Below are 26020 nucleotides of genomic sequence, written 5' to 3' on the forward strand. Positions count from 1 at the left end.
TAACTTTTAGGCTGCGTTGGACTTGTTAAAAGAGATGGCTGGGTTGCACCTGAATTTCTGAGAAGTTCCCAGGTGATGCTGATGCTGCCGGAACACGGACCACACTCTTTGAGAGCCACTGGCCTAGAATGCCCCTGTTGCCAGGCTACCTGGCCCTCCAAGATCTGTCATCATTCCTTAAACTGCAAAGGACATTCTTATTCCAGTTTCTTCAAAGACCGTGTTCATGGACGTCCCTGTTTCAAGTACGGCAAACACACCAAGCCTTCACTCTGGTTCTATTAAGAATGTGAATGTAAATTTCACCCCCACATCCAATACAAAAGATTTCGGATCCATCACCTGTTTTAATTTATTCAAACTGTTCCTTGCCTCCATTAACGTGAATGATTGGGAGTTAACCAGACTTAAAATTTATTGCGCATGGAATGAGAACTCTTACCTGGACTTGAAAAATACTTTAACTCCTCTGACCATGGTCTGAGATTTCAGACTCGTCAGTGAAAATGGGACTCTGGGTTGTTCTGAAACCTTCTGCCATGACATCCTGATCACAGTGAATCTGATTTGCTGAAGCAAATCTCTTCTTCACTCCTGGGGCCTACGTCTGAGATCCAAATTGGTAGCTTGATTTTGGCAACAAACAGTATATACTTCCGGATTGCCACCATTTTTTTTTTTCTCCCCCCATTTAAAAAAAAACTGCCTTAACTTAAAGCTTGACTCTACTTTCCCATCAGCCTTGGCCCTGTGGGGCTGATGAGTAAAAATCCAACTTCTGCTCAGCAAATGAAATAAACTGTTTTCAAGACACATATGGAGTAAATATGGATGGTAAAGAGGTGCTACCTTTACGGTCACTTTTCCGACCATCCGTTTCACAAATTATTTACAGGTCTCTCAGAAACTGGCTTCACTGTTACTCCGCGGCCGAGGGGCAGACGGGCCCAGCCACCAGTCCTAATGTGCTCATTCCCATGTGACTCATTACTGCAGACAAAGGTGTTGGCCCAAAATGCTCCGAAGCAGCTGAAAACTATCCCATTATGTAGCACCCAATCAAGGCCTTTTTCTTCTCTTTTCTTTCTTTAAGTCCTTTTCTTGACTCTCACCACATGGAAGCGTTTTGAGAACCAGTTCTGAGGGCTCCAGGAAGCTATTTCGGGACTCCCATGCCGACAACAGGCCTCACTTTGATGTCCGTAGTAAACGGCTGTTCTGGGGAAGTGCGTTCTCCAATCCTCCCACCCTCCTGCCTTCCTATCACTGCCGAACAAGGAAGCTTTCTCGGATAATAGCTTGTGCCAAACCCTACAGTTTCTACACTTGGTCCTAGTTTCCAAACTCCCTTCTTCCAAAGCAAGCTTAGCGTCTGCCTGTCCTCTTTCCCAATGAAGCGGCGCAGGGTAAGGCCCATCCCGGCAGCGCTGGTAAGAGAATATTATCAATGAAAACATGACAAACGTTTGTGATCACCTGTTGGGTGCCAGGCACTGTGCTGAGCCCTTTAGATGTATCATCTCACTAAATCGTAGAAACGGCCTAGATGTGGGTACTGTTATCATTCCCATTTCGATGATGAGAGAAATACAAGAACAATGTTCTATCTGGGTTGACAAAGCTACTCAGTGAAGAGAGAAACACAGGTTTAGAACCTGTGTCCTTTTTTTAAAACCTAAAGTATAACATACTCAGAAAAATGAAAAATCCTGAGTGTATATAGCTCAGGCAATTTTCATGAAATAAACACACCCTTGTAACCAACTCAAGCCCCACCCCCCAAAATACTAGCCACACCCTAGCAACCCCCTTCCTGCACCAGTCATTAGCCACCCACTCTGCACAGGGAACGGTTATCATGACTTCTTAGATTAGCTTTGCCTATTTTTCAACTTAAATGGAACCAATACAGTATGTGTTTTGTGTTTCACTTTTTTTACCCAATATTACAGTTGGGAGGTGGATTTATGATACTGTAAGTTTTTTCATTGCTGTCTAGTGTTCCATGGTGTGAACATAGCAAAATTTATCATACTGTTAATGGGTGGGGGTTATTTATAAACTGGGGCCATCACAAATAATGCTCTGAGAACCATTTTGGTACATGCCTACCAGTGACGTGTATGCATACACTTCTGCTGGGCATACGTACACCTAGGAGTGGAACTGCTGGGTACGGTCAGCTTGAACAGAAACAAAGCGTTTCAACCTGTGCATTATGAGTTGTCAAATGCCTTGAGGGGTATTACAATCCGAACTGTGTCCCCCCCCAAAACTCATACGTTGAAGCCCCAACTTCCAATGTGACTCTGTTTGGAGATGGGGCCTTTAAGGAGGTAATTACTATTAAATGAGGTCACGAGGAGCCCTAACTGGACAGGACAGGCATTCTTTCAGGGAGTGGAAGAGACACCAGCACTCGCTCGCTCGCTCTCCTCGCGCACACCAAGGCAAGGCTGTGTGAGGACACGCGGTGGGAAGGTGACCGTCTGCGGCCGGGAAGGAACAGAGTCCTCACCAGAAACCAAACCTGTCAGCACCTGGATCTTGGATGTCAAGCCTCCAGAACTGTGAGAAAATAAACTTCTGTTGTGTAAGCCACCCAGTCTGTGGTATTCTGTTTTGACAGCCTGAGAAGATGAATCAAGGGCAAAGGTGGAGAAGCTGGGCTCACCTCAATGAGCTTTCTTTCTCTTTGGGATCTTGGCCTTTCTCCTTCTGGTGTCTTGGCGACTCTGAGCTCACAGTTTTGTCTCTGCGGCTCTCTGACTCTGCCAAAGCTCAGGTCAGGGCTGTGGCCTCACACTGGCTTTGGTGTGGCTTTTCTGCCTCTCATCCTTGGGCCACTTCCAACATGGCAAATCCTTGAGGGAAAGACGGGCTTTGAGAGTGGCCTGAAAAAGTTTACTCTGTCATTAATGAAAATAGAAATGTAATTGGTAGTTGTTAAAACAAGGAACTTACAAATAACTTGAAAAAATAAAACTGTAGGACTAACTCGGCAATTCTGGCCACTTTCTATTACAGTATTTCGCAAACACCTCTTCAAATATAGTATCTGCTAGTTTTTGAAATATCGACCTGGCACAATTTCTTCCTCTCAGGATGTCGCAATTTGGAACCCACGCTTTCTAGATTAGATCTTTGTTAACTTAGAGAACTGAGAATTTCCTAGAAGGATAGACAACTCTCCTCAACAGGATCAGAATTGCCTGGAATGGTTTTTGAAAAAAAAGATGTTTAAGAAGCACAATCATTCAGGGGCACATGAGTTAAAAAAAAACAACTCACATTTGGCGAATGAAAAATAGAATCATGGATGAGCCCCAAACAAAGCACTCAGAATCGGGAAGCCTGATGTTGAGGCCCATGCTGTTCCCTCATTGGTGGTGTGGCACTGGGGGAGCCGGCCACACAGTGCCTCCGTTTCCTCAGCCGGAGAAAGGGGATATTCACATTTATGAAGTGTTTCCAAATCTCCAAAGTGCAGGTGACCATTCTGCCTCGGGAGCTCCCTCAGCACCTCTGGGGTGAATACCTAGCACTGACTGTGGGCCTCCTTCACTGGGTTCTGAGCTCCGGGTGCGGGCCTGTCCGGCTCTTTCTAGCCTCAGTACAGGGCAGATACAGAAAGACCAACGATGCATGGCTGTGCCCAGCACACACGCAGCTTCTTCCCACACTGGCCCTCCCAAGTGTGTACCGAAATGCTGTGAAACACGCTGCAGGCCGATGGTATCCCTGGCAAAGCTGGTCGGTGGAGTTGTCCTGTGATGGGAAATAGCCACAATCACCCTAGAAAACCCCTCTAATGACCCATGTCCCAAGGCACCAAGTTTAAAAACTAGAAAGGAAGTAAAAACTGGCATAACCAAAGATCCAGCATTCAAACCCCTCTGCCTCTGTAATACCTACCGAGCCCCTGACATGAATGGAGACAAGTGGTGCTGGCTGAGGAAGGCCTGTTCACCTACAGTATGTCTCTCATTCATTCTGCTTTTCCTGTTAAGTCTCTAGGACTTTCACTTCTGAACTAGAGTTTTTACTGTGAAGTAAATGCAGTGATGTTGAGGTTGGGTCCTCAAGTCAATGACTAGCCTGGCTCCTGGATCATCCCTCTTTTGGAGAGTCCCAGTATTGGAGCTTGGTAAATAAAGGCTTTGAAAAAGTTCCTGGTACGTTTAACTTGGTCACACCCAGTTTCTAAACCTTATTTGAAACTGGAACTTGCTTCTTGTTGGTGTATAATATCTACTAATATTCTGGGAAACACGCTCAATGTGACATGCTGGAAATGTAGCCTTAGACCATTATTCAAAGCTTTTCTGACTTATAGACAATCTTAATACAAATAGTCTCTGCCTTCAGCGTAGAGCAATTAAGAACAAATTAGAAATAAAAGTGAGGAAGGTTGTCAGAATAAAAAGAAAATGCACAGCTAACATCCTGGCAGGAATGGAAGGGACCAAAAAAAAAAAAAAAATTATAAAGCACCCATGGAATTATTTTCAGATATTCAACAAATATTATTGCATGGTCTGATTGTGGAGGTTCAAAAGAGCAGCAATCAAGTCTGTAAGAAAAGGGGACATCATTGGTAAACTTGCTTAAGATGGTAGGAATTTATTTATTGTATTTCACAGTACCAGGTAGGAAAGCCGTCCCTTTATCCGCTGCTCTCGGCTTCCCACAGATCTCTCCCTTCACACACTGTCCTCTCAGCCACCTCGACAAAGGCCACGCCAACCATTCAAAGAGACTCTTCCTACCCTTCAGGTGTCTTAAGAGTCTTTGTGTTTTGTTAGTCAGGAAGGTATCATGGGGAATTTAGCCCCAAATATTCTTTTAAAGGAGGAAGGTCTTTCTCATGAGTAGATTTCAAGATACCAGAACATAAATAAAAGTTTATTTATCTTTTAGGTCACAACCATTTGTGAATTGCATTCAGTCCAGGAACAGGGAGACTGCATCATGGTCCATGTGGGGGGGCATGTCCCCCATGGCCCGAGGCTCACTGATCAAGGCTGCATTGTCCATCCGCAGGGCAAGAAAGCCTCTCCATCCTCCTTTCTTGAAGGGGGACATTCAAGGGAATTATTCCCAGAAGCAGACACGGTCCTCGATCCCCTCTGCTTTCCATTGCGTTGGACTTATCGGTGGTTCTCTTTAAATAATGACCTTTTCCGTCCTTACTCATTGTATTTGGACAGTTTTAAGCGGGGAATGATGTTCATCGACTGCAGCTCCTGGAAGAGCAGTTTGCAGGCGTACGGGATGCGGAGGGAGGACACGTGGCATGACGACTTGCAGTAATGGCACCTGAAACGCAAGTCGGCACGTGTTAGAGGGATGGTCAGAAACCAAGGCCTGCGTGTGGACCCTGCTACCATCCTATCCGTTCCATTCTATTTGTCAGGGTTCAGTTCCACTATCAAATATGTACAGTCGTGCCCCCCCTCACCCCACCCCACAAAAAACAGTGTCCATGAAGGCAAAAGAAAAAACAAAACAACTATCACTCCTGCAAGTTTAAAAGCATGCAATTTTAATCAGTTACTACCATTTTCTAGACTTTTCTTTGTAAAATGCAAAACATCTTCCTGTTTACTTGCCTTGAGTGAGGCCCAGAAATCTGAGCCATCTTGAAGTTACTCAGATTTAGATTTTTTCATTGTTGAAAACTTTTAAAATCGATTCAATCTCCATGTATTTGATAGAATCTATTATACTCTTCAATGTAAGATGCTCAACAATTACGATATGGTCTGTCGCTGAGCCACCTGAAGTGTTGATGGGGAACACAGGACTTTCATAGAGAATGTGGTGGCCAACCAAATGCTATTTATTTTTCCAGTGCTCTTCAAGCTTGGCGATTTCTACTTGTGGGAGAAGCTACTGTACTTGACGTGCTCTCCCTGTGTGCATATATTCTCATTTAATCCCTACAACAGCCCATGCTCCTAACCAACACGCCTGCTATTCCAATTAGGATCTTCTTTTCTCTTTCTTCAGGAAGAGCCAGCTACCAAACCTAGGTCTTTTTTTTTTTTTTTTTAAGGATTTTATTTATTTGACAGAGAGAGAGAGAGAGAGTACAAGCAGGGACAGTGGCAGGCAGAGGGAGAAGCAGGCTCCCCGCTGAGCAGGGAGCCGGATGCGGGACTCGATCCCAGGACCCTGGGATCATGACCTGAGCTGAAGGCAGACACTTAACAACTGAGCCACCCAGGTGCCCCCAAACCTAGGTCTTAATCAATGGCTACAACTGATGAAGAGTCTCCCGGGAGAAAGCGAACTATCCTCTCAGGTTTCAAACCCAAATAGGACCCCACCCTACACCTTAAGAGTCTGGGGCAGCTGAGACTTGGGTGGAAAACCAGGTCCTCCCAGTCAAGAGCAGGGGTAAATGAGTGCAAGAGGAACAACGACCAAGGCTCAGAAGGTTCCGTGCTGACTGGGAACCGGAGGGGAAGGCTGCTGTGGAGAGCAGTGAGGCATTATGTGTAACAACGTAAATGTGCATATTATCTGATCAATCACAGAAGTGGCAAAGATGAGTGTATGAGAATGTTCACACTGTTTATAACAGCAGAAAGCAGGAGACTGCTCAGAAATCCAGGAGGGAACTGGCTCTGTGATTATACAGCATTTATACAGAAGAATGCTGTGCAGCCATTAAACGTGATGATGTACACCCATATTTATTGAAATAAGGTGTCTGGGACACTGCGGAGTGAAAAAAGTTTTCTTAACAGCCTGGTTTCAAGAAGGTCCTCAGATGGGTTTCAGTAAAATATATGAAGCCCCCAAAGTCATATCTAACAAGACTTTTTTTTGGTGAGTATGTATTTGCATTTTGCTATTATCAGAATCTCAAAGGGTTCATTATTTAAAAAAAAAAAAAACAACAACCCTGGGGGGTTGGGGGAGTATGTTACATAACTATTGGCAGAGAGGTCTCAAAAAGAGTCACTAAAATGTGAACAGTGGTCACCTCTGGGTGATGGGACAATTTATATTTCTTTTTTTTGTATAACTGAATACTTTATTAAGTGCAGGGATCATTTTTGAAATCAGCAAAATCAGGCTTTTATGATTTTATAAAAGAAAAGCACGAAGAATTTGAGCGTGGTGGTGAATGACGCTGTAGGTGTGAACTTCCTGAGAAGGGAATGGGGAAAGAGATGAGCCAGCACAGCCGTGTGTGAGCAGCGTGGTCCCCGTGAGGGGCTGCCTGCAGGGGCTGAGGACACACGGGGAGTGCTTGGTCCCATCAACAGTCATATCCACATGGTAAAGGACTTCCTCCAAAAAGACCGTCCCTAAAGACCTCTCTAATGCGTTATCATTTAAGAACTATGTTTTTAATGTGCTTGGCTGACCTAATTTATTCAGGAATCATGTTCATGCTTTAATTAAATTGGAGAAATGGGGGGCACCTGGGTGGCTCAGTCATTAAGCATGTGCCTTCGGCTCAGGTCATGATCCCAGAGTCCTAGGATCGAGCCCCGCATCGGGCTCTCTGCTCAGCGGGAAGCCTGCTTCTCCCTCTCCCGCTCCCCCTGCTTGTGTTCCCTCTCTCGCTGTGTCTCTCTCTGTCAATAAATAAATAAAATCTTAAAAAAATACATAAATTGGGGAAATGGTTTTAACGGAAGCAACTTCTTGCTGATTCTATGTTACTCTGTGACTTCAATCCAAGTTTATTTAAGATTTCCATATGTGCTGGTTCATAATCCAGAGAGCCCATTAACCTTCTCTATTATTAAACATTTCTCCATCATTTAAAATGTCCCACTGCATTATTATACATACATGCACACATATAAACATATATACGTATACACACATATATAAATTATAAGCTATTAAGTTACCTTACCCTATGTCTGAACAATTTCAAAAGGAAGAAACTTGACCCAACAACAATAAAATAAACTGACTTTTTAGGGCAAAGGCAGCAAAAGAAGGAGGCTGTGGCTTCACATGAGAAATGACTGTCCAGTAAGATGTCCTCTATGAGCTAATTATCTTAACAGGGATCTTCTTTTCTCTGCAGTTTTCCTTCCGGACCTCTTTTGTGACTTATGCCCTTCATGTCTTCGGCAGAGCAACAGTCTTGCTGTAAACATCCCCATAGCAATGCCTTACTAATGTGCAAATCACTGACAAAAGGCCAGTTTCAAGGTTCTGAACTGCTCTAATTACTCAGCCTCCATTGTGCCGTTCATTAAAGAGCGACTTCCTCCCACACACGCCCGTGCTCCCTCCCACAAGGCCCAGCACACACGCCCAGGTAATGATGGAAAACCACAGCATCATTATGCTCCTCTGCCAAAGAGCCGCACACGAGGAGGAGGCTGCTAGACTACCAGACTGGATTAGGATTTTTTTCTGTTGGCAACAAGGGTACAACAGGCCACTCAAAATCAGACACACAGTATATCCAGGTCTGTTTAATTACAGTAAAGACCCTTAAACCGTGTAACCTGATTTAGCCTTCTTTCAAAGGATTTCAAATACAATACACACGGAACACATGAGCTTCAAAATCAGGCACTGCCATCACAGGATCTCTAAATGAGACAGAAATGAAGCAGGGCAGAAGGTAAGAATTTAACAGAGTAATACTGAGATCGAATACTGCTTTCATTAGTTTCCCTGAATATTCAGCAAAACAGAGGGGAACGTTTCCAAAGTATGTGAGTGAATCTGGTCTACTGCTCTCGCTCTCTCTCTCTCTGGGGTGGGGGGGGGGGGGGGAGCACAGGAGAAAATGCAGGGAGGATGGACAAGAGAAGGAAATCCATTTTGAAGTTTCATGATCCCTACTTACAATAAAATGACTTTTCTGTACCATCTTTTCCAAGTGAATGACTTAAAAATCCTTGTGCCAAATTTGAAGATGTAAGCACAGTGGAACTGGTCCCAGGCACCTTCCCGTTACACTTGGTGGCTGTTGTGACACAGCCAGGACAATAAAAGGCAAACAGACATCTCAGAGTTGAAACCCCCTACCCAGGTCACCGATCTAAGAAAGAGCCAGGCTTACGCTTACAATCACATCACCCATCTCTGCAACCTTATGAAAGGAAGGAGCTGCAAATGGCCACCTCTTGTGTTCGTTTTTAAATGAAATGATTTCTTCACAGACAAGTCTCATCAAGTCTTCTACACTAAAACCCATAAAGTAATTGGCTCAAAGGTTTTGTCATTTACCAAGCAAGGTATACGCTCTATTCTAAGATGCCCACTCCCTCTGACTCTTGATTTGCCTTATTCAACCAAAGAACTGGAGGCTTAGGATGGCCGGAAGCCGGGACTCTCTCTGGAAAGAGGCTTTGAGGGGAGACTCAGTGGGGAAAGGGGGGCCCAGGTATCCCTCAAACTCTGGCAAAGATGGCTCATCTGGGCCTAATTCTATTCTCCAGGGGATGGTGCCTCCCTAGGGGAAGGGGCTCTGGGAGTGCAGGTGAAGGGTGACCAGGGAGTTCAGGTTGTTTCCTGTTCCTGCAGCACCCCATTCAGACCTGGCTAGACCTCGTCTCTGAGAGAAAATAAGTGGAGACTGGCCAGCTACAGGCCCTCCTGCCTCCAAGGTAAGTCGGGGCCCCGGGATGTGACTAACCCTAAGCAGAGGAGCCGTTCCTTGGTGGTAGAGTGGAACGCTTCCAGGGAAAAAAGGTGCTCCACCTACCCAAACAAAACCCACAAACATGTAGCTTCACCCTTTAAGCTGGCCTTTGTGTCATGAACTCTGCACAGAAACTGTAAACTTTATGATTTCCATAATTTACCTACTGGCAATCCTCCATACACAGGGTCAGTGTCGTCTAGCCATTGTTTTTTACTAACCATCTACCAGGTCCCAGGCTGGAGAAGCAGGGGGTAAACAAGACAGAATGTAGTTAGAATGGACTAGAAGAGAAGATCCCTGTGAACAGCCATTCATCTGTCTTGTTCACCATTGTATTCTGGAGCCTAAAACAGTGTCTGGCACTCAGCAGATTCTCACGAATTGTTTGTTGAGTGAATGACTGAGACAGACCTTGTCTCTGCCATGACGGAATTCACAGTCCCAAGTGTAAAGCAGCTTGCTATGCAGACAGAGTACAGACAAGGGGTCAGGGTACCAGGTCCTGGTCCTGGCTCTGTCACCAACTTGGTATATGACCTGGAGCAGCATATTAGGCTCTTTGGGTTCAAGGCTAAATAAGGGCATTCAACACAATGTTCTCTAAAAAGTTTCTAGTTACTAATGATGTACTATATGTTGGCTAATTGAACATAATAAAAAAAAATAAAATCAGACCTCTCTGTCAAAAAAAATAAATAAATTTGTATTTCTCTGATTATTATTGAGATTGAAAAAAATAAAGTCTCTAAGTTACAAAATGCTATACTTCTCATACTTAACAACGAAAAGGCTAGGAATTTTTTTACAGGTGAATAGTGATATAAAAGGTATTCGAGATAATATTAAAAAGAAGACAAAGTCCATGCTCCTTGGGTATTTAAACTCTAGTGGTATAGAAAGCAAAACATCAGGTAGACAAACGAAACAGGTACATATACTATCTCTAATTCTAGGAATGCACGGATGGGGAAGGTTGGAGAATATGTGGGTATGCTCCAGGGTCACTTCTTGAGCTGTGATTTAAGAGGCAAGGCATGTGTCTGAGAGACATATGGTATCCACTTACCAGCCAGAATACCCCAGAAGTCCACACTGCCCACAGACATCAACCTCAAAGGCATCACTCGAAATCATTAGTCTCTCCAGTAAAAGCATACTGGCTCCATAACCGATTAAACAGTCACGTTCCATTTCTCCAAGACGCAAACCGCCGTCACGAGATCGACCTTCAGTGGGCTGCCTTTGAAACAAATCATACCAATGTGTCATTATTAGATTAGACCAACAAAGGGGCGGCATCATGTGCTGGCTAAGAGCACAGGGCTGTGGGATAGGGCTCACCTGGATTCAAATCACTTACTGGACAGGGACCTGGAGTGGGCTGCCCAGCCTGCCCCTTGGCTGCACTTGCAAAATGTAAAATTTAAGGCTCCCAAAGAGCCTTAAATGAAAGGAGATGGAATACTAGTGGTTGCTCCTATTATTAAGTGATAATAATGAATGACTAAATAATATTATCTGATAAAATAATAAATCCTTCCCCTAAAACCTAACCCAAGTAGGGTCTCACTGTTAGGCTCACCGGTGCCTTGAGAATCTCAACTTCCCTTCCCCCTTCTGCAGTTTGGAGCACACGTATGTCTATCATTTCAATAGGCACCTGCATTTGCTCAGTTTTAAGTGGTCACTGGACTGAGTCATCTACACCTCTCCCTTGGTTTAAAAAAGTAAACTCAGATGCTGGCTGCTTCATCCCCTACCCTTCCCCTGTACTGGAACATCCAAACCGGGATCAGGGGAAGCAGGTAGGGAATGGATATTTCTGGAGCATCCCCCAGGGATCGGCACTATATATGTGCTATATCCAAACATCAGACATTCCCCAGCATGCTGTTAAGTGGCCATTGCTGTTGCCACTTCATGTCTGAGAAAGACCGAAGCTGCGAGAAGCTAAGTGATCTGTCCAAGGCCCACAGTAAAGCTATGAGGTGGGGGTGAGTTCACATCCCTGTCTATCTGGCTTCAAGGCCTGTGCTCCCTCTTCTGGCCCGTGGCTCCTCAACTGCAGCACCTCAACTGCAGCACGAAGCCCCTACAGAGCTGGGTAATTCTCTGGGGGGTGGGGGTGGGGCTGCCCAGTGCCCTGCAGGGTCTTTAGCAGCATTCCTGGGCTCCACCCACCAGATGCCAGTAGCCTCCCCCCACACCCCCAGCTGTGACATCCCAAGATGTCTTAGGACATTGTCAAATGTCCCCTGGGAGGCAAAACTGCTCGTGGTTGAGAACCACTGCCCTGAACTATGCTTCTCCAACTGGAAAATGTAGTACTAAGAACACGTGAAACTTAGCAGTTGTCATTTCCTTTCCAACAATTATACCCACCCATTCATCGACACGCAGACACTGTGCTTAGAGCTGAGAATACGCTGAAGACTGGGCCCGAGTGGACCTCTCAGAGCTTATTCAGATGAGCGTGCAAGTACAGGTGCCTTCTGCTCCAATAACAGAAGTTTTAGAAAATGACAGCTGTGGCTTGGGCTCGCAGATAACGTAAGTATGTGTTTTCTGTGTACACATGGGAGCACGCAGGTGTATCCACCCGTGTGTATGTAAGTGTGTCTACATTCTTACATATGAACCTTTTTTTTTTTAAAGATTTTATTTATTTATTCATGAGACACAGAGAGACAGAGAGAGAGAGAAAGAGAGAGAGAGAGAGGCAGGCTCCCCACAGAGCAGGGAGCCCGACGTGGGACTCAATCCCAGGACCCCGGGATCATGACCTGAGCCGAAGGCAGATGCCTAACTGACTGAGCCACCCAGGCACCCCATATGAACCTTTTTGAATAAGACCGCATTTGCACACAGGTACACAGTCAGGAACCATGTTAGGCGACTACTGGCAAGACCTGGGATGGGCTCACCCCTGTGCCTCTGGAATTATTTTTAATTGGCTGCTACTGTTTCATGCTAACCAGACACACAGGATTTCTGCAGATGCCTAACACTCCAAATTTTGACATCTCAGGGAAACAAAAACTTCGCTGAGTCTGCTTATTGCTGTATCCGGGGAATGCAAGGTAGACTCGACTGCATTAGGAATTCTTTCGGTAAATGCTTTTCTCTTACCTGGTAAGAACAGCTCGTGGTCCCCGGGCCCGGGCGTGCATCTTATCCAGTACCATGTGCTTCAGTTTCTGATAGTACACCGGGCCAAAATAGATGTATGCTTCCAAGGGTTCACTGAAAGAAAGGTCAGAATTTTGGGCTAAGAAAGCAGGTTTGGGCTAACAAGAGCCAGCCTTCTCCAAGACCCCTCACTGGCAGGGCCTTCTTTATTTCAGAACAGGCTTACGAATGAGTGAGAGAGGAGGATTTTCAGTCTGCACTGAATGAAAAGGCTAGATTTGAAAAAAGAAAAACACCACGGATACATCAGAAGACACGCCGTTTACTTAAGATATACAAACTTAAACAGGTGGTGAGAACATATGTACAGGACGGTCCCTCCTTCACTGCTCCCACCCTAGTTGGGCCACCACTCTTTCTTGCCTGGACCCCTGCAGACGCTCGTGTGGCGGCTCTCCCTGCTTCTGCTCCCAACCCTCAACAGTCTGTCACAGGACAAACCAGAGCAATTCCTTCTAAAATGTAAATCACAGCCCGTTATTCTTCTGCTCGGAATTCCCAATGGTTTCCTACCACACTCAGAATCTGACATCCAAATTTTGTATCATAGCCATAAGGTCTCACAGAATCTCGTTCTAGCCCGCCTCCAACTCACTCCTGTTCCCTTTCCCCATTGCTCATTCTACTCTAGTAACACCAGCCTCTTCATTGCTCCTCAAATGTAGCAAGTCTGTCTGCCTCAGGGCCTTTGCACTTCCTGGTTCTAAAACATTCTTCCACCAGGTATTCACACGGCTGTCAAACATTTCACCTCCTCAGAGGCCTCCCTCTCCCTCATGACCTTATCGCCTCCTCAGGGGCCTCCCTCTCCCTCATGACCTTATCGCCTCCTCAGGGGCCTCCCTCTCCCTCATGACCTTATCGCCTCCTCAGGGGCCTCCCTCTTCCTCGTTACCTTATCTGGAGGAGTCCTCCTCTCACCCCACCATCACCAAGCCCCCACACTGTCTCAATTCTTACCTGGGCTTTATTTTCTTCAGAGCACTTGCCACCACTTGATATTATCATACACATTTATTACTTCCCTGACTGTTGCCCATCTTCCCCACTTCCCCGAGACTCCTTGGGGTAAGCACTGTGATTCCTCTGTCACTGCGGCTCCAGCACCAGTGACCCTGCCTGGCACAGGACTGGCACTCCGTAAATGTCTGTTAAAACAGAGCTGACTCAACGAACCCTTAGAACGACTGCAGTAAGAGCGGTGGAAGGCAGTGAGTACTCCAGTGCTCTGACAGAAGAAACCCTTCTCCTTTAGTTCGGGGCAAGAGCAGGCAGGGGCTGACGCCTCTAAAAAATTTTACCTGCCCCAGAACTTCCTCAAAAGTAAGGAGGAACCCACCATGTGCCATTTAATCCATATGCCATCCAGGGAGGAGACACTGTCCTGCCTATTTTTTTAAGAGGTAGGAATAGGCACAGCGGGGCTGAGAGGCTAATCGGAGCGGGCAAGCCGTGCACGGGTCCAGCGCCCTCCCTGCCGTGCCGGTCTGGCTCACACGCACTGCGTTCGGGCCCTGGCACAGGCACACGGAAGCGCTCAGCCCCTGCTTGCCTGCCATCTCTTCTACCATGCTCAGCACCACCCGCACAGGCGTCTGTGGCCCTCGAGCCACCGAGCCGGCTTATGGAAGACACAGAGCGGAGTGCGAGGCACAACGGGCAGGACGTTGGGAGCCACGGCTCCTGCCCCAGCTCTGTCACACGGTCATGACATGATCTCTTTAACCCAGTTTTCCCAGTTGTACAACAAGGGGGTCAGGCCAACGTTCTTTCCAGCTCTGATCACCGAGGATTCCAATCCCTCTCAGTATGGCTGCTCAGGGTACAGTCTAGGAAGTCTGCCACCTAATGCCATCCCATCGTCCACTGAAGAGAGCCGTGTGCAATTTGCCCTCCTAGTTATGCTTGAGAATTTGGCAAGGGGTGAAGCTAGTGGGTGAACGTGTTGGCAAGCCCTTTGGGGAACTTTCGGCTGACAAGCTAAACTCGTGTTTCTCAAACTCTGCTACTGAGATAACTGGCAAAGACATGAAAACACTAGCTGGGGCATAGAGGAAGGTGGCGTAGACAGAACCTAAAACTATCTATGGGAAGCAGAGCATACTCCATTCAAATCTTTCAGTGAAATTATGCTCAGAAGGCCAACCAAATTCATTCACTGGTTCTGCACATTTTCTGGTCAACTTCTGTATTATTTCCGGATGAGGAGCGAAGACCGAGACCATCAGTTTCGCCACAACTGCAGTTTTTGAAGTGAACCTCAGCTACTTCAGTGAATCGCTTTTGAAATGGACCATTACTCTCTTCCTGTAATGTGATTTTCTAGAACATCTCAGGTATGATATACCTAAGGAAATCTATGTTACCATAGTTTAGATAGATCATTTTAGAAAGCACTCAATATTTTTAACAGATACCAATTCTGATCATTTTAATCCCATCAGGATAGTCTACGTGCAGCACCAAATCAAGCCCTGGGTCCTTACACACACGTTCACGCCTAGTACTACCTCAGAAAAACAGAAACACCATGTCCCAGAGTTTTATCTGGCACAAAATACAATGTGTGTCTTAACTTAAGCAACTGATTTGATCCTTTAAAACCGTGTGTGAGTCAAGTTTCAAAAGCCTGTCATTTACGAGAATTTCAGGCATCTCTGGTTCTCCCAGGTTAACGTTCTCTCTGCCTGCGAGAACGTTCTTTCCTTCTGCAGCCGCACCTCAGGTGAACTGAGGCCTGTCCGTGGGAAGGCGTCAAACCCAGCCCTGCCTCGGCATCAGTCTTCAAATGGCCTACTCTTCTCACCCTTCCCATCCCCGCGGAAACAGCCGCCACCTCACTAAGGTGTCCTAACCCGTTCTTTGCCTTCGTTTCAGTGAGAGCTGTTCGTACTGATTTGTTCTCATTTCCTTTATTGAATAAATATTTATGGAGCGCCTGCTGTGTGCAGACATTGGAAATAAAACAGTCAACAAAACAGACAAGTCAGGCTCTCACGGAGGAGACAGGTAACACTATTAGTATTATTACACAGGGTATTTGATAAGGATGAATGCTACTCAGAAAATGAGCGCTGTGAATTGTGCAAGACTGTTGAATCACAGATCTGTACTTCTGAAACAAATAACGCAACATATTTTAAGAAAAAAGAAAAAGAAGAAGATAACAGGAGAGGAAGAAAAGGGGAGTATGTCAGAGGGGAAGACGAACCATGAGAGATGATGGACTCTGAGAAACAAACTGAGGGTTCTAGAGGGGAGGGGGGTAGGGGGATGGGTTAGCCTGGTGATGGGTATTGAGGAGGGCACGTTCTGCATGGAGCACTGGGTGTTATGAACAAACAATGAATCATGGAACACTGCACCAAAAACTAATGATGTAATATATGGTGATTAACATAACAATAAAAAAATTAAAAAAAAAAAGAAAAATTAGGTAGGAAATGGGCAATATGGAGTTGTAGTTTCCAAATTAAGGAGTCAGGGTAAGCCCTGCTGAGAAGTTACTTTTTGTCTCATTTTTTTAATAAGTCTAGTAACAAATCTCATTGGTCAGCTGCACAGCTCAGGGACCCTGTCTGTTTTGTTTGCCGTTATATACTTAGTGAACGAATACACAAACGTCCGGCCTCAGGCTGTCAGAGCATGAATTATCTGACATCCATCCTCTTAACACGGAGAAAGTTCAATGGTTACGGAATTTTGCATTATATACAATTAAAGTTGTATAGGAATCCTATTTTGGTAAATTACCTTTTTTCCTTTTTTAAATGATAGCCTCATTGGTAAAACACCACTCCTTGATTTATCAGTTCTGTGAATTTGGATTTCCTTTCCCTCCCAGTTTTACTGAGATATAACTGGGCAAGTTTAAAGTGTGTGATGTGTTGATTTGACACACTTATGTATTCCAACATGATTACCGCCGTGACATCAGCTAGTACCTCCAAAGTTAGATTTTGTTTTGTCCGATTTCTTACAAGAGAAAAGCTCATCTTAAGGTATGCCTTAAGGACTCTTTCCTCTTACTCTAATAAAATCATACTTTTTCTTTAAAATGTCTACCAATGTACTTACCCTGTGATGCCAGATGTAACATAGTCTTTCCCCAAGTAGTTATAACCATGGCGAACGAGGTCTTCACACACATCCTTCACTTTGCTGCCTCCAAATGCAGTGCCATAGTGGAACCTGCCGTCCAACACGCCGGCCTTGCCGGCCAGCAGCTCAATCAGCTTCCCCACCTGTGGGATGGAACAACCCAAGTGAGCACCTTCTCGTGGTCCAGGAAGTCTGTTTCGTTAGCTATGGCCTACTCCCCCCAAAGACTGAGATGACTACTATTAATAAGAGTGATAAACTAATAGCAGCAAATATTTATCGCTCTCTTAATGTGGGGCCTTGGAAAAGCCTGCCATGTGGGATCCAAGTTCATGCCCCCAAAGCCCCACGGGATAGGCACTATTATTCCCCTCACTGCACACGAGGGAACTCAGGCACACACAGGTTAAGCAGCTTTCCCAAGTCGCAAGGCTGCTAAGTGGTGGGGCCAGGATGCCAAACAATAACCACGGGAAGGGAGGTACATGGGCGTCAATACAAGGGGTTCTTTTTGCTGAGGGGTACGTTCCTCCCTCAGAAGACTGCTCTCGAAGGGAAGCGCAGACCTCTGCACTCCCTCTGTATAGAAAAGTAACCTAGCACTGTTGGGGGCTGGGAACCTATTCGTGCGGCAAGAGGGTCAAAGGGCCCTTCCTAAAAATAAGTTTCAGGGTATCACAGCCAACGCTGCCTACAGACCCACTGCCCACTTTCTTCCTTACAAGCAGCACCTCTGAAAAACAGACTGACCGTCATTCGCGATGGGAAGCCGTGTGGGTTCATTATGATGTCCGGACAGATGCCAGAATCACAAAATGGCATGTCTTCCTGAGGGACAATCAGGCCACAAACACCTGGGGGAGAGAAACCTCACACCATGTTGAGCACGTCGGCAGAAAAGAAGACTACAAGACTCAATCGGGATCTGGCCCCTGCCCCCACCCCCTTCTGCATAGTCTACGAAGAGTAACAAAAGCAGCTTCCAACAATCCTGCCAGAGAAACCATTTGAAAACGGCGGTCCTTCCCGAGAGGACCGCAGCCTGTGGACTGGCCTGCTGGCATGCCTCACAACAGTGCTGTCAGGCCGCTCGCCCAACTTCTCCTGCCACAGAGACTGAAGAGCCGCGCCTTAGCTGGGCCCCGGCCCCGCCACCGTCCCCGAAGCTTCCAGTCCGCGCAGTTTTGCTCCTCACCAGGTCCCCTGTGATCTGCTACCTACGGTACCCAAGTCAGAGGGCTCTGACTCCTCTACCAGTCAAACACAGAACTACCTGGATGACAGGTGTGTTTCCACTGTAGTTTGAAACAACTGTGACAAGTCTTCGTGTGTGGCTGGGGTGCTAACCGGGTGACCAGAGTGCAGCCGGCTGCCTAGCTTTGGCCAGGGCTTCCCTGGCCGAGCCTAAACTGCCCTAAGGAATTCTAATTCCTATAGCTGACAACACATTAGAAAGGTGATCTTCGATGGAAGTTGTAGAGTTGAACAAGAAAATTCAATGCCAAATTATTTTTGGAAGAAAAGACTAGAATTAGAAGAATTCTAAGAATGGAAACTGAACAAAACAAAAACCTACCAGCTCTATGTACACTGCTGTCTCTTAAATTGACTATATTTCCTAACTCCCTTCGTATTGCTCCAATCTCCAGGGGATTTTGTTGCTTCAATTGTTTTAATTCCTCTGATTTTTCTTGGTAGGAGGGATAAGGGGTATAATTTAGACTGTTAACCCCAATCTACGTAATTTAAAATGGGGAAACCAATGTACAGCGGCACTGGACAAAGAAATAAGATCCTTTTATATCTACTAAGATAAAACTCTTTTTGCCTTGTATATAAAGTTATCAATCATCTGTACTGAGAAGAAACTGCTCTCCCAGAAAGTTTTCATTCCTCAGTTTGACTTCTACATAATCAAACTATTTTAAAATAAAATTTTTGTGATGTGTTATAATTGCCAAGAGCTAAAGTCTAAAGAAAAAGAAAGCCATTTGCTTATTTCAGTACTGGTTATTAATATTCTGATTTCTAGTGGCTGCCAATGAAATGGTAATTAGATTTGTGGTGTTGAATTCTAGAGCACATGGGTACTTTAATTGGCTTTTTGGTTGAGATTGTACTGTTTATTATAAAGAACGTATGCTTTCCTCCACGAGGCATAGAAACAATCACTCAGTTCAGTTTATTTCAAATTCAACTACAATTCTTAGAATTTAAATCAAGCCGAGTGTGTGACCCTTTCTTTCTTCCCTCCCAAAATCCATCTTGTCCGTACTGAAATTATCTGACAAACACTCGGGCTACTGGGAAATCTTCTCTGAAAGAGATCAAATTGTAAATCTAGGTGCACCGACAACAACATTGTATAGCAGTGAACAAAATGTTAAAAATGGCAATTCCTGCAGAGGCTGGTCCTGGAACATGCTCTGGACAGAATGTCACTTTGGCTGGTGAGGAGGTGGAGGGTTTGGCTAGATCCCTTAAAAACAAAACCAAAGGAAGACCTCGGCACCCTTCAGCAGTGGTTCACAGGGGAAAGCTGGCGTCCGCCCCTCAACTAGACAGGGTGGGAGTGAGGAGCAGGAGGTACAGAAGCTGGGGGTGGGGGGGAGCAGGGAATACTTCCATGGGGGGAGGGTAAGGAGAGAGGGGATTTGCATCTTGTATTTTTAGTTTTCGTTGACACATTTAATCAGGCCAATTTAACTTTGTTATTAAAATGAAAGCAATGTTCCTTCCCCTGAAATCTGAATCTCTAATAACTTTGCTTGAAATCTGATTAAAATGTAGTACCGGTTTCCTTTTTTGGGAAGTAATTCTATCAGTCCCCTTTTTGACACTGCATTTAAAAATACACACAAGTAACTTTGGGAATTTTTCATTCCATTATAGGAAATGCTTTGGCCACATCCGAATCAAGGGCACCTGTAAGCCAAAAATTAAATCTTAGCTAACTTAAAATTACTTTAGGCTCTGAAAACCCTTTTATATGCCAAGATGGTTCCCATAGCAGACAGCCCTGTGTTGTTTGTTTTGTGTGAAAGTGAATGATAAAAGATCCATGAAATCGACACAGAAAGCCAGAACAGCAGAAAGAACTGAGGGCTCTCCATCACTGGGGCTTCTACCCTCTGCTGACTCTCGGAACAATGGAAGCTACACATCCAACTGCAGATCTAACACAGCTGTGCATTTCATTAGATGAAGAGCACTAGTGACACAAGTAAATAATTAACTTATTCTGGTCCGCTGGCTGTGCTTATGAGACCAGTCATAGCTGACAGATTTTAATACAAGTTAACACAAAGAAGCCATAATGAGCTTAGAAGTTAAAACAAAATATTTAGACAGAATTTGATGATCTTGAATCTCAAATGAGACAGATGATTTTTAAAAAGTTTGTATTTTCCGGAATTCATTAGGGGGGAGAAGAGAGCTCTTGGTCTTCGATCCAGACTTTTCTTTTTTTAAAAAAGGTATCTCTCGGTTTCAGACATCCAGATCCTTCATCAAAGGAAGGTTTCTTATTTTCACATGAAAAATTAAAACTCTTTTCTCTAAGGAGGGAGGCGTAAAATCTCTCCCAAGATTTAGAACTCTTAAAAGTTATGGTCACTTTCCCTTAATGCTGGTTTAAAAATGTAAATGGTATGCAGTCCGCTCCAGTGTGTTAAACACTCCCCTGGACCCTTGAAAAGAGGATGGACTACAAATAAACCATATCTAATGGAAGCTGTTATTGAAACAATTACCGATTCATACCTTAAATGCTTACACAGCATTTCAGATTTTAAAATAAAATTTCATCCCCTGGCTCATGCTGGTGTCTCCACCCCATTGTTTATAGCACAACCTCCTGGCAGCAAAATGCAAATACCCCAGTTGAAGGGGCCCCAGAACATGTCAAGGACTCACAGGGGCTGACCGGGAAATCAGACCACAGGCTACACTACAGACCTTTTAAGAAATGAAAATAGGTAATAAGGAGACACCAGAACACAGAACGAGTTTGGATATCTGGTTCCAGATATCCAAATAGATAATATATTATTCCATTAACATCCACAACATTTCAGATTGTAAAAGGCGAAGAATTTAGGGAGTCTAAAGCCACAAGTCTGACAGCCAAGCCACGCAGGAAAGGCACATCTGGGGACCCACTGTCACAGTTCTCTCTGTGTCATGCTCTAGACACTGGAGGATCTTACGCCAATTTGTTATTTCTATTTCCATGGCCCCGCAGAACATATAAATCATTTTAAGAATAGGTTTGCCCAGTGAAAGTTCGGTTAATGTAATGAATCATTCTTAGAAAGTATTTCTTATTATAAACAGCAAATGACTTGTTCACAAGTCATTTTTGGCTTTTTTTTCCCCTTAACTAGCTTTAGTGTAATGGACCTATCTTAATTCAAACAGAAAAAATTAAAAGGAGGTTAAAAAAAAGAAGGAAAAACGAATGCATTCTAGTACCAAGTCAAGACAGGAAAAGGAGTAGTAACTGGCAGAAGAAAACTGTAATGAAATCTTTAATTCAAGAGCTATTTTTGATGTGACTTCAGTGTGCTGAGCACTGACCAGCGAAGGGTTTTCTATTTTCTCGATAGCCAGTCTCATCTGAATATCACACTCTGCTTCACTTTTTAATCGTTGTAATTTTTATTTAGCAAGTCTATCCTCTCTGTATAACTGCTTTTGGATTAAGTGCATTGCTCTGAGGCTGATCTGTGCTAGGCCTCCTCCTTTTCTGAGGGAGAAGAGAGTCCTTTCCCTCAGTTACCAAGCACCCACTGTGGGACAAGGATTGCCCTGGAGGTGGGGCAGGGAGTGGCTTGGGACCCAACTCCACTTGAGAGGTGTCCTGTGCAGATTAAAATGACTGAATATTGAAAACAAAAACACTGATACAATTCAGCGTGCCCCCTTCGAATGCTCTAAATGACGCAGAGCAGATTGGGCAGTGGGTTCTGCTGAAATAATACTAATCCGGGGGCTAAGTGATCTACTTTTACCTTCTGCAGGTACTTACCTCTGAGACAAGGCTTTTTATTCTGCACGGCAGAACAGTCTCTGCACTTAAGGAAGGGTGAAATACTGCTGGCAGTTTTCTCTATCAGTCACGGTAGAAGAAAAGTGTTGGTGTTTAATGAAGGAGTGACCACTTGGCCAGGCCCGGTGTTAATGAGGTTCATGGATGGGGGGGTCCCCATCTGCAAAGAGCTCATCATCCCCCTGGACTCTCAGATCTGAGTAAGGCAATCAGGTGACCTTAATTTGACTTTCTGCTGTTGAAGTGATATTGTGCTACTCTGGGTGGGGGAAAGCACCACTTTCTGGTGAGCCTTAGTCGTTTCGTCTTTGTAATGGGAATAATTAGCACCTATCTCATGAGGCAATTGTGTTAGAAGAACAGATGAGCTAAGGTCTGAGAGGTACTTTAAGGTCCTTAGAGAAAGGCAGCATCTAAATACAAGGAATTGTTATTATATAAGAAACCTAATTACTCTCAGCAGGAAGCAAACTAGCAGAGGAGACCAGCCTAATGAACAGAAGCAGCAGCACCAAGTGGATGAAGAGGCTGAAAAGAAGCTCACTCGGAGCCAGGCTGTTCAGATCATCTCACATTAGTGCGACGGTGTCCGAAACTTTACAACTCACAGGGCCTGGGCTGCAGACTTCTAGGGCAAAAGAGTTGACTAAGTGATGAAAGCCTGGATGAGTGGTGGAGGTAAGCAGTGCGAATGCTTTCCAGTTTGGCTGTCTCAAGGAAGAAATGTTTTTGCTGTGAATGAACTCATCTCGATAAGCCTTTCTATATTCAGAAATGTACATCTCTAAATCAAAACATGAAGGCTAACACAGGTGGCTCCTCCTTTCTTCCCCTCCCTCCTTCCCAGTTATTGAATTAACCTTCTTTTATTTTTCACACCAGCACCTTAAATAATCCCCAGGGGGAGGGGAGGAGACAAAAACTGTTGAATCATATGAGCTTTGTTTTGCCGTTGAATCACTTCCAGATCTATCACATCTCTTGCCATATCCCAGTTGACATAATTTTAATTCGGCTCTTCCTTACATGTTAACAGATAAATAATGCATAAGAAAACTTGATTAGCTTTCTTATTAAAACATCACTCTAAATGAGAGGAGGCGCTAGAAGACAATACAGTTTTTACACGGCTTTCCCATGAGCAGTTGAATGGTTTGATGTGATAAATTTGCATAGTCTGAAGCACACAAAGGGCTGATTAATTGAAACCCTTACAATGCTTCTGGAAGCAGCTATTGTAAAACAATAACCATAGGAACTTTACAAAATACACACGGCTGAATGTGTCAAGAGCTTAATAAAATGTGTTGAGGCTACACTATTTGGAAACAGAATTGGAGATTTTTATTCTGGGCCATAAAACACTAAACACCCTAATTTCAAAGCTTTAGTTGGGTATTTACTGAAAGGTCAGAGGGTTACTAGCTAGCTACCGAAGACCAAAATTTGTTCTTAAAAAAGTAAATAAAAATCTTCTTACGATTAAGGGGTCCATGTGGACAAAATAATCCTGATTTCTCACATTAAAGAGTTCCCAGAATTTGTTTTTGGACCAAAATTCTGAAGGGTCACTTGGCATCCTACCCCTCATCCCGGGGCTCCCACTGTTATAGCTCCATTGGCCCCCTTCCCCCTCCCACTTAGAATCTTTCATTCAAGCAGGATCAAGCAAAGTAGGGAGCCAAAGACACGCACACTTTGAAGCTTCAGGCTAGCAGAGCGGATTGCAGGCGCCTCAAGTACCACATGTGCACAAGGTGCTATTAAGGTATGATTATTATTTTTCAATCAGAGCCTTTTCATTCTCTCAATTTTAGAAAGCAGAATCCAGAAAAAGGAAGTACATGAACACCTGGAAAAAGCAGTTTTTAAAAAGCTGGTTGAACGAACAAACTTTCCTCTCAGCTTTTCTGCCACACAAGAATTGGCATTTTCTGATTTCCCACAGCCTCTTTATACCAACTGTGTAAGGATTCGGTAATGTGCTGGGAAGTCAGGGCCGGTTTCCTTTCCTTCTAATAAACACTCAATCAAAATCTTAATACATTAATTCAGCAACTTGTTTTGCTGACTAACTTAATACATTGATTCAGCAACTTGTTTTGCTTTGGAATAACTTTTATTAATGCAAAATAGAAGCAAGCCACCTTCTAACAAACTGCTGTTGACAGGACAGGGTCAAAGAAGAATCTTCCAAACCATTTTATCCGTAAATACGTGATCCTTATGAACCACAGATACTCAGAGCCGGTCCACGAAAACACGGTACTTTGACAAGACTATATTTCTATTCTAAAACGAAAGTCAGCTTCGCTCTGTTTAAACTGGCTGTCTGAGGATTTACGGGGAGACTCCGAGGAGCGTAGGCCTTTATCTCAGATTTGCAGTTATTAAAAAGCTTCTGTTTGCCAGGACAAACACTCTTGCTCAAATACAGTTTTTCCTCTCCTTAGGAGTACTATTTGGTATTGCTGCCCGATTCTGTGATCTACAGGACCTTTGTTGGAGGTGCTAATCCTTTTTCACATGAGAGACTGAGAAATGTTCTTTCAGGGAAGTGATATATTGCTTTTTTTCCCCCCACATCAAAGGAGTCCACTTTTTCCTCCCTCGTTGTGAATCGCAGCAAAAGTAGGAGGAAATCTGGAAATATAATAATTTGGTTTGTCTGCACACTGAAAGGAAACTTAACTTGGCCGGCAGATAATTTCTGTTAAAATTTTTTTTAAAAAAAGCAGGAAATCTGCTCACCCTTCTCATAAATGAAATAACCATCAGAAAAAACAAGGCTCAAGATAAAAATGTTTGCCTTTGATGAGTTCCCTTCATATAGTACTTACACCAAAGCTCAAGAGGCTTAAATATCTAATTTTGACTTCAATAAGAAGTCTTGTTTCAAACACGACTCCCATCACGTTATATGTGGATGTCTTTTTCTATCTTCAACTCTGTGTACAAAGTGATGAAGAAGAGGAAGATAAAACAAAGAATATTCCAGACCCACCTTCTGCTCTATTTTCCCCCATGCAGTGTCACTGTGCTATCACAGAAGTCCTTCTAAAGTACCTAGAGGTCTAGAACACTTGGAAAAGAGAACAAGACTTCAGGGTTATAATACTTCTTCCCAGCTGAGATTAAAACACACTAAACAAAAATTTTCTTCCTTTGTAAGCAAACACAACAAATCCACAACTTCGGTGTATGGAACTATTTTGTGTTCTACCAAAGGATGAACTGCTCTAGAGATTCTTGATTAAAGGCCCAGCTCTTCTGGGGGGGAGTGGATTCAGTGGCATTTAGGGATGAGATACATAACAGGCCCCACAAAGGCCCAAAGGGAGGGCTGTACTTCATTAAAATTCTTTGAATTTCTCATTAGAAGACGACTGGAATGCCCTTATCTAAAGAGTGTCCTGCATCCCGCTCAGGCTGGAGTCGGATTTGCGTTGTGATGCCCTCCTCTTCACGCAACAGCTCCTCCGTCCTCCACACCTGGCTCGCCGCTTCCCGCTCCTCCACTCCTGTGGCCACAGAAGGCGATGCTGCTTACAAGGCCATCACGTTTTACACAGCTCCTGCTCAAACACTTTGATTCTTCAGCGGTCCTTCTCTGATCCGTTAGCTCACTGCCTGCCTGTCGCCCAGCACGGATGTGGGCTCCCAACGACTTGGCGCTGAGGCTCCTCCTCCAGTTCCCACTCCCCCACTCTGTCCTCCTCCATCCGCCGCCTGAGCTGCCACGACCCCCAGCACACAGCCCGGCCGGGTAGCCTCTGCGGCACGTTTGTTCCCCTCAGCTACTCATGACCCTGCCACCTTTGAACTGATCAGGCTTGAGCAGGACAGACACTCATGGTCTGTGAAAGTAGATTTTGAAGTCTCCTCTAACCGCTGGACAGGATACTGTAAGAAGCTGTAGGGGCAGAAATGCAATCTACACACCCCATGCGTACCAAAAGAACCCTTGCTCACCACAGCTTCGTCACAGTAAACTATTAACAAAGGACGACAATCAGGTAATCTGCAGGGCTACACTGCGTTCT

At 44.6% G+C, this 26020-nt stretch overlaps 1 protein-coding gene across 2 annotated transcripts in view; it reads right to left on the reverse strand.

Moving 5' to 3' along the window:
* Positions 1–4608: 4608 nt before the first annotated feature.
* The window catches only part of POLR3B (RNA polymerase III subunit B), a 111114-nt gene continuing 89702 nt past the window's right edge, over positions 4609–26020 (reverse strand). The window contains exons 24-28 of one of the 2 annotated variants that reach the window (XM_027594631.2): positions 17678–17781; positions 16904–17070; positions 12767–12880; positions 10704–10877; positions 4609–5319 (exon numbers count right to left, since the gene is read on the reverse strand). In XM_027594631.2, the coding sequence (XP_027450432.1) occupies positions 5190–5319; positions 10704–10877; positions 12767–12880; positions 16904–17070; positions 17678–17781 (689 nt within the window). In that variant the 3' untranslated portion in view covers positions 4609–5189. The remainder of the gene's footprint in view (positions 5320–10703; positions 10878–12766; positions 12881–16903; positions 17071–17677; positions 17782–26020) is intronic. The other variant, XM_027594632.2, reaches the window with a different exon arrangement.

Source organism: Zalophus californianus, chromosome 9 (genome assembly GCF_009762305.2).
Source record: "Zalophus californianus isolate mZalCal1 chromosome 9, mZalCal1.pri.v2, whole genome shotgun sequence".
Classification (NCBI taxonomy): Eukaryota; Metazoa; Chordata; class Mammalia; order Carnivora; family Otariidae; genus Zalophus; species Zalophus californianus.